The following is a 9,021-nucleotide window of genomic DNA, read 5'->3' on the forward strand; positions in this document are numbered from 1 at the left end:
AAAAGCGGTGGCCTGTTCCTTTTAAAAGAGCCTTAAAAAGCATTAAATTGGACTTGCTTCGGCCTCGGTGTAAACCCTGTTACTGAGCTCTGGACTTCACTCAGAGACTAAATCAGATTTGCCAAACTCCCCTTTTTATTTGTATTTGTGTATTGTTGTTGGTCATTGTGTTTGTTTCTACTCTTTCTTATCCCTGGTTGTTTCTTGTCTTGGATTAAGGCTCCTGTTTACGCTCCAGGCTGTGGCTCCAGTGGTAAATCCTGAGAGGCTGGGACATGGACGACGTGAAGCCTGACCTGCTGTACCTCGAGAAGAAGACCACGCTGACGCTCCACAAGAGGCGAGTCGGGGTCGCCCAAGCCCTATTTCATTTTCCATTGATGTTGTAATCGTTGTTTGTTGTAGAAACGTTCCCCGTGTGTCTCTGCAGGTTCTCGGAGGTCCTGATGGAGCAGCTGACCAAGAGGAAAGTCCTGTATAAGGGCCGTCAGCGCTCCATGGTGCTGCGTCTGCGGAACATCCCCCGATCGCAGGTCCAGGTCAGTCTTCGTTCCAAAGTCGGGGCTCGGCGGTTCTCAAGGATCCAGCTCCGAGGTTTAAAACAAGTTCACGACGCCAACGACCTCAGATTCCGAGGCGAGACGCTGCCGGGGAATTTAAAAAGAGAAAACTTCTGCTGTAGATTACTGACATAAAGACAGGGTGTCCGCGGGGTCTTAAAAAGTCTAAAATTCATTGGTAAATCCAGGGTAAACTGGTCAAAAAAAAAAAAGTTCAACGACACAATTATTTTCCGCACAATTGAGTTTAAAAGTTAGACAAATAAATGCGAGAGGGCGACGCTGACGCTGACTCTCCTTCAGAGCTTTATCCGCCCAAACAAACCACTGAAGTCAGCAGAGTTTAGGATCCAGAACATGAGCGAGGTGATGGATCCGTAAAGCTGCTGTCGGGGGAAAGACAACGTGGAGATAATCCTTCACTGTAAATATCCAACTCAAGGTCATGAACGGCATCATTCACAATAAAGTTTGTCCAAATGTTGGGAAACACAAAGCGAACGCTCCTCTGCTCAGGGACAGAAGGAAAGAGAACGTCCTGTTACTTTAGAAACATCAAAACATCTGACAAACAAGTTTAGAAAACATCAAACCCAGACTAGATTCTGGCCTAATAATAAAATCATTAAAGGAATAGGCCACCGTTTTTACATACTGAGATATGCTCTTACCTAACCTTAGCCGAGTTAATATATCCCCGTCTGGTCTTTGTCCGTGCGCTCACACATACGCAGCCTCTCCCACATGTCACATAGCTCCAAAAAAGCTCACGATAGAAGCTACCAAGCTCTTCCACGTGTTCCCTATTTAAATAAAGTTACGTGAAGTGTTTTCATGTGAAGTATATTTACACAGAAATGTAACATGTCGATTTTATAAGCAGATAAAAAGGGGAACTATATTGTGAGGCGTAATGATACGAGGAGCAAAACGTCCGCGTAGTAACTCCTAAAGACTTCCCCCGCTCACTTCCGTCAATAACCTTTAGGAGTTACTGCACGGACGTTTTACTCCTGGTATCATTACGCCTCACAATATAGTCCCCCTTTTTATCTGCTTATAAAATCGACATGTTACATTTCTGTGTAAATATACTTGGCATGAAAACACTTCACGTAACTTTATTTAAATAGGGAACACGTGGAAGAGCTTGGTAGCTTCTATCGTGAGCTTTTTTGGAGCTATGTGACATGTGGGAGAGGCTGCGTATGTGTGAGCGCACGGACAAAGACCAGACGGGGATATATTAACTCCACTAAAGTGAGGTAAGAGCATATCTCAGTATGTAAAAACGGTGGCCTATTCCTTTAAAATAATGATGATAATTAATGAGTTGTAAAGTTGACAGTGTTTTGTTCTTTGCAAACGAGTGGAAAAGCTGCTTTTATTTTAGAAACAGTGAATGTTTACCAGCTCAAGTCTTACAAAGCATTTTAGAAACACAAACTAAATATCTGTTGTTTTCTTTCATTCAGTCGATAATTGTGCGTAATTATTTAATCTCAATATTCTTATTATGGGATAAGGTTGTTCAAACTTGAATGGTTAAAATGCCTAATGTGAAAAATGAAGTTCTTACATTTGTACATCTCACTGTGAAATCAGAAACAGTTTGACACTTGGATTTTCTTTACAGTCCATTTATATATCACGCGTTCAAAAACGGGTCTTATTTTTGAGATTTTGTGGTCTTAAAAAGGTCTTAAAAAGTCTTAAATTTGACTCTGCAGATGCCCTACAAATATGAGGGGAAAGGGTCACTTCCTGGATAAATCTCCGGCTCAAAGCGACAAAACTTAAACGCTAAAGAGAAAAGTAGCTAAAAAACTCAACATTGACTGAAAACGTCTTTACAAATGTGTTTATTGTAATAGTTTTGAAATGTAATCGTGACATCCTGAAGTTTTCTGTTTAAACTCGCCGCACGCTCTGAGGTCACTCCGCTGCGTCTCTCTCCACCTGCAGGGGGCGACTGCGAGGGCCAGCGTCTGGACCCGGATCGGCTGGGACCGTCCCTGGAGGAGCGGCGTCTGGAACTTCAGGAACAAATACCGTCGCGGGGCTCGCTTCAACCCCGCCGCCAGGTCAAAGTTCAACTCCGCCCACAGCGGCAGGTTCAGCCCCGCCCACAGGGGCAGGTTCGTGTCGCTGCCGAAGTCGTGCTTCAGCCGGACGCCTAAAGGTGAGTTTCCTTCAGTCTGGTTTTGTTTTGAAAGGGCCGCGGCGCTTTGTTTACTCGCTGTGTTTGGTTTTCAGGAGCGGGTCTGAGCGGCGTCCTGAGGCGGAGGAGGAGGGGCCTGGGACAGATGCCGCGCCCCTTTAAAGGTGACTCCTTGCTCTTGAATGATGCGCTGATGTCACACGGCCTCGGATCACAGTACGAGCGGTTCTGAAGCTTTACTTTAGCTCTCTGTTAGCTTTACTTTAGCTCTCTGTTAGCTTTACTTTAGCTCTCTGTTAGCTTTATCTTAGCTCTCTGTTAGCTTTACCATAGCTCTCTGTTAGCTTTACCTTAGCTCTCTGTTAGCTTTACCTTAGCTTCGTTAGCTTTACTTTAGCTCTCTGTTAGCTTTATCTTAGCTCTCTGTTAGCTTTACCATAGCTCTCTGTTAGCTTTACCATAGCTCTCTGTTAGCTTTACCTTAGCTCTCTGTTAGCTTTACCTTACCTCTCTGTTAGCTTTACCTTAGCTCTCTGTTAGCTTTACCTTAGCTCTCTGTTAGCTTTACCTTACCTCTCTGTTAGCTTTACCTTAGCTCTCTGTTAGCTTTATCTTAGCTCTCTGTTAGCTTTACCTTAGCTCTCTGTTAGCTTTACCTTAGCTCTCTGTTAGCTTTACCTTAGCTCTCTGTTAGCTTTACCTTAGCTCTCTGTTAGCTTTACCTTAGCTCTCTGTTAGCTTTACCATAGCTCTCTGTTAGCTTTATCTTAGCTCTCTGTTAGCTTTACCTTAGCTCTCTGTTAGCTTTATATTAGCTCTCTGTTAGCTTTACCTTAGCTCTCTGTTAGCTTTATATTAGCTCTCTGTTAGCTTTATCTTAGCTCTCTGTTAGCTTTACCTTAGCTCTCTGTTAGCTTTACCATAGCTCTCTGTTAGCTTTACCTTAGCTCTCTGTTAGCTTTACCTTAGCTCTCTGTTAGCTTTACCTTAGCTCTCTGTTAGCTTTATCTTAGCTCTCTGTTAGCTTTACCATAGCTCTCTATTAGCTTTATCTTAGCTCTCTGTTAGCTTTACCTTAGCTCTCTGTTAGCTTTACCTTAGCTCTCTGTTAGCTTTACCTTAGCTCTGTTAGCTTTACCTTAGCTCTCTGTTAGCTTTATCTTAGCTCTCTGTTAGCTTTACCTTAGCTCTGTTAGCTTTACGTTAGCTCTCTGTTAGCTTTACGTTAGCTCTCTGTTAGCTTTACCTTAGCTCTCTGTTAGCTTTACGTTAGCTCTCTGTTAGCTTTACCTTAGCTCTCTGTTAGCTTTACCTTAGCTCTCTGTTAGCTTTATCTTAGCTCTCTGTTAGCTTTACCTTAGCTCTCTGTTAGCTTTACCTTACCTCTCTGTTAGCTTTACCTTAGCTCTCTGTTAGCTTTACCTTACCTCTCTGTTAGCTTTACCTTAGCTCTCTGTTAGCTTTACCTTAGCTCTCTGTTAGCTTTACCTTACCTCTCTGTTAGCTTTACCTTAGCTCTCTGTTAGCTTTATCTTAGCTCTCTGTTAGCTTTACCTTAGCTCTCTGTTAGCTTTACCTTAGCTCTCTGTTAGCTTTATCTTAGCTCTCTGTTAGCTTTACCTTAGCTCTCTGTTAGCTTTACCTTAGCTCTCTGTTAGCTTTACCATAGCTCTCTGTTAGCTTTATCTTAGCTCTCTGTTAGCTTTACCTTAGCTCTCTGTTAGCTTTATCTTAGCTCTCTGTTAGCTTTACCTTAGCTCTCTGTTAGCTTTACCTTAGCTCTCTGTTAGCTTTACCTTAGCTCTCTGTTAGCTTTATCTTAGCTCTCTGTTAGCTTTACCATAGCTCTCTGTTAGCTTTATCTTAGCTCTCTGTTAGCTTTACCTTAGCTCTCTGTTAGCTTTACCTTAGCTCTCTGTTAGCTTTACCTTAGCTCTGTTAGCTTTACCTTAGCTCTCTGTTAGCTTTACCTTAGCTCTCTGTTAGCTTTATCTTAGCTCTCTGTTAGCTTTACCTTAGCTCTGTTAGCTTTACCTTAGCTCTCTGTTAGCTTTATCTTAGCTCTCTGTTAGCTTTACCTTAGCTCTCTGTTAGCTTTACCTTACCTCTCTGTTAGCTTTACCTTAGCTCTCTGTTAGCTTTATCTTAGCTCTCTGTTAGCTTTACCTTAGCTCTCTGTTAGCTTTACCTTAGCTCTCTGTTAGCTTTACCTTAGCTCTCTGTTAGCTTTATCTTAGCTCTCTGTTAGGTTTACCTTAGCTCTCTGTTAGCTTTATCTTAGCTCTCTGTTAGCTTTACCTTAGCTCTCTGTTAGCTTTACCTTAGCTCTCTGTTAGCTTTACCATAGCTCTCTGTTAGCTTTATCTTAGCTCTCTGTTAGCTTTACCTTAGCTCTCTGTTAGCTTTATCTTAGCTCTCTGTTAGCTTTACCTTAGCTCTCTGTTAGCTTTACCTTAGCTCTCTGTTAGCTTTATCTTAGCTCTCTGTTAGCTTTACCATAGCTCTCTATTAGCTTTACCTTAGCTCTCTGTTAGCTTTACCTTAGCTCTCTGTTAGCTTTACCTTAGCTCTGTTAGCTTTACCTTAGCTCTCTGTTAGCTTTACCTTAGCTCTCTGTTAGCTTTATCTTAGCTCTCTGTTAGCTTTACCTTAGCTCTGTTAGCTTTACGTTAGCTCTCTGTTAGCTTTACGTTAGCTCTCTGTTAGCTTTACGTTAGCTCTCTGTTAGCTTTACTTTAGCTCTCTGTTAGCTTTACCTTAGCTCTGTTAGCTTTACGTTAGCTCTCTGTTAGCTTTACCTTAGCTCTCTGTTAGCTTTATCTTAGCTCTCTGTTAGCTTTACCTTAGCTCTCTGTTAGCTTTACCTTACCTCTCTGTTAGCTTTACCTTAGCTCTCTGTTAGCTTTATCTTAGCTCTCTGTTAGCTTTACCTTAGCTCTCTGTTAGCTTTACCTTAGCTCTCTGTTAGCTTTACCTTAGCTCTCTGTTAGCTTTACCTTAGCTCTCTGTTAGCTTTATCTTAGCTCTCTGTTAGGTTTACCTTAGCTCTCTGTTAGCTTTATCTTAGCTCTCTGTTAGCTTTACCTTAGCTCTCTGTTAGCTTTACCTTAGCTCTCTGTTAGCTTTACCATAGCTCTCTGTTAGCTTTATCTTAGCTCTCTGTTAGCTTTACCATAGCTCTCTATTAGCTTTACCTTAGCTCTCTGTTAGCTTTACCTTAGCTCTCTGTTAGCTTTACCTTAGCTCTGTTAGCTTTACCTTAGCTCTCTGTTAGCTTTACCTTAGCTCTCTGTTAGCTTTATCTTAGCTCTCTGTTAGCTTTACCTTAGCTCTGTTAGCTTTACGTTAGCTCTCTGTTAGCTTTACCTTAGCTCTCTGTTAGCTTTACCTTAGCTCTCTGTTAGCTTTACGTTAGCTCGCTGTTAGCTTTACCTTAGCTCTCTGTTAGCTTTACCTTAGCTCTCTGTTAGCTTTACCTTATCTCTCTGTTAGCTCTACCTTCGCTCTGTTAGCTTTACGTTAGCTCTCTGTTAGCCTTACGTTAGCCCTCTGTTAGCTTTACCTTAGCTCTCTGTTAGCTTTACCTTCGCTCTGTTAGCTTTACCTTAGCTCTCTGTTAGCTTTACCTTAGCTCTCTGTTAGCTTTACGTTAGCTCTCTGTTAGCTTTACCTTAGCTCTCTGTTAGCTTTACCTTAGCTCTCTGTTAGCTTTACGTTAGCTCTCTGTTAGCTTTACCTTAGCTCTCTGTTAGCTTTACCTTAGCTCTCTGTTAGCTTTACGTTAGCTCTCTGTTAGCTTTACGTTAGCCCTCTGTTAGCTTTACCTTAGCTCTCTGTTAGCTTTACCTTCGCTCTGTTAGCTTTACCTTAGCTCTCTGTTAGCTTTACCTTAGCTCTGTTAGCTTTACCTTAGCTTTATGTCAGCTTTACGTTAGCTCTCTGTTAGCTTTACGTTAGCTCTGTTAGCTTTACCTTCGCTCTCTGTTAGCTTTACCTTAGCTCTGTTAGCTTTACCTTAGCTCTGTTAGCTTTACCTTAGCTCTCTGTTAGCTTTACGTTAACTCCAAATACAAGTTTTAGCTTCAGTTTGAGCTCGTGCCTCTGTGGAGGAGCTGATGTTCCTCATGGGGTGACTGTGAGGATGTGATTCTCTTCAGGAGCTGGTCTGAGCGGCGTCCTGAAGAAGAGGCGTCTCCAGGGGTTCAAAGGTAACGGACAGACTCAACATCTTAACCTCTTACCCCCCGCCTGAACCAAATGCCTTCTGTCCTCTTTGGCCATTATGTAGGTCTGTGTGACACCTCGTTTGAAAGCTAAGACCCACAAAACTGATCTTTTACCTTGCGGTGTTGCTGTGTTGTGTCACCTTTTTGATGTTTTCTTTCTTTTCTTTTTGGTCACATTTTTGTTGAATTTTTGAAACATTTTTGTTGAATTTTTGTCACATTTTTGTCACATTTTTGTCACATTTTTGTTGAATTTTTGTAATTTTTTTGTTGAATTTTTGTCACATTTTTGTTGAATTTTTGTCACTTTTTGGTTGAATTTTTGTCACATTTTTGTTGAATTTTTGTCACACTTTTGTTGAATTTTTGTCACTTTTTGGTTGAATTTTTTTTAATTTTTTTTGTTGAATTTTTGTCACATTTTTGTTGAATTTTTGTCACATTTTTGTTGAATTTTGTCACATTTTTGTTGAATTTTTGTCACATTTTTGTTGAATTTTTGGTTGAATTTTTGTCGCTTTTGTTGAATTTTTGTCACATTTTTGTTGAATTTTTTTGTTGAATTTTTGTCACATTTTTGTCACATTTTTGTTCAATTTTTGTCATTTTTTTGTTGAATTTTTGTTGCTTTTTTGGTAATTTTTTGTCACATTTTTGTTGAATTTTTGTCTCTTTTTTGGTAATTTTTTGTCACATTTTTGTTGAATTTTAGTCACATTTTTGTTGAATTTTTGTCACTTTTTTGGTAATTTTTTGTCACATTTTTGTTGAATTTTAGTCACATTTTTGTTGAATTTTTGTCACTTTTTTGTTCAATTTTTGTCACTTTTTTGGTAATTTTTTGTCACATTTTTGTTGAATTTTTGTCACATTTTTGTTGAATTTTTGTCACATTTTTGGTGAATTTTTGTCACTTTTTGGTTGAATTTTTGTCACATTTTTGTTGCGTTTACATCCTTGTTTTCTTCTCATTTATGTGGCTGTTTTGGTGCTTTTCTCCCAAGAAGCTTTCTGATTAGGGTAAAGCCAAACTGGAGAAAAGGGGATCCGTTCAGGTGGGAGTTAAGAGTTTAAACCTGTTTCTTTGCTGCAGGAAAGTCAGCCCACAGCCGACTGGGCGCGGCCTCTCCGGCGGCGCAGAGGCGTGTCTGGAAGAAGGCCCCGCCCCCCACCAGGAAACAGCTGGACTCGGAGCTGGACCAGTACATGTCCAAGACCAAGAGCCGCCTGGACGCGCAGCTGGACGAGTACATGTCCTTGTCCCGCAGCCGGCTGGACGCGGAGCTGGAGGAGTACATGGCCATGGCGGGGCAGGGCGACGACGCCAGCGACTGGGGGTGAGGCCGGAGGGGGAGGGGGTGTGGCTGGGGGTGAGGGATAAGGGGTGAAGCTGAGGCATGTTCACACTTTATGGAAAAATCTGCTTTGTTTGTGCAGTTGCTCCTATGTGTCCAACTTGATTATAGGCAGGGAAAAAAACTATGATTTTTCATGCAGTAAAATGTTGTCAGTTTCCTCCTCAACATCTTAGTTTTTACTCTGTTGGAGTAAAAAAATATAGTCAAACTCTCTATTTCCGATGTTCAGACAAAGGGCTAAACTTTCGGGCCGTTTTCATTCCACTCTTTACCAACATCTGCACTTTTTTTGCTCCATAAGACTCCACACTGTACAGACTCCACACTGTACAGACTCCTCACTTTACAGACTCCTCACTTTACAGACTCCACACTTTACAGACTCCTCACTTTACAGACTCCACACTTTACAGACTCCTCACTTTACAGACTCCTCACTTTACAGACTCCACACTTTACAGACTCCACGCTTTACAGACTCCACACTTTACAGACTCCACACTTTACAGACTCCACACTTTACAGACTCCTCACTTTACAGACTCCTCACTTTACAGACTCCACACTTTACAGACTCCTCACTTTACAGACTCCACACTTTACAGACTCCACACTTTACAGACTCCTCACTTTACAGACTCCACACTTTACAGACTCCTCACTTTACAAACTCCTCACTTTACAGACTCCACGCTTTACAGACTCCACGCTTTACA

The 9,021-nt window shown here is 41.4% G+C and overlaps 1 protein-coding gene across 1 annotated transcript; it reads left to right on the top strand.

The window, feature by feature from the left end:
* Window positions 1–275: 275 nt before the first annotated feature.
* LOC306972832 (uncharacterized protein) lies at window positions 276–8,288 on the top strand (the record flags this gene model as incomplete). The annotated part of the gene is made up of 6 exons (XM_079569539.1): window positions 276–340; window positions 431–533; window positions 2,526–2,742; window positions 2,817–2,885; window positions 6,879–6,929; window positions 8,041–8,288. 6 exons carry the CDS (start codon window positions 276–278, stop codon window positions 8,286–8,288), a joined length of 753 nt encoding a protein of 250 aa, XP_079425665.1.
* Between the last annotated feature and the right edge of the window lie 733 nt (window positions 8,289–9,021).

Source organism: Gobius niger (assembly GCF_951799975.1).
Source record: "Gobius niger genome assembly, chromosome: 13".
Taxonomy (NCBI): domain Eukaryota; kingdom Metazoa; phylum Chordata; class Actinopteri; order Gobiiformes; family Gobiidae; genus Gobius; species Gobius niger.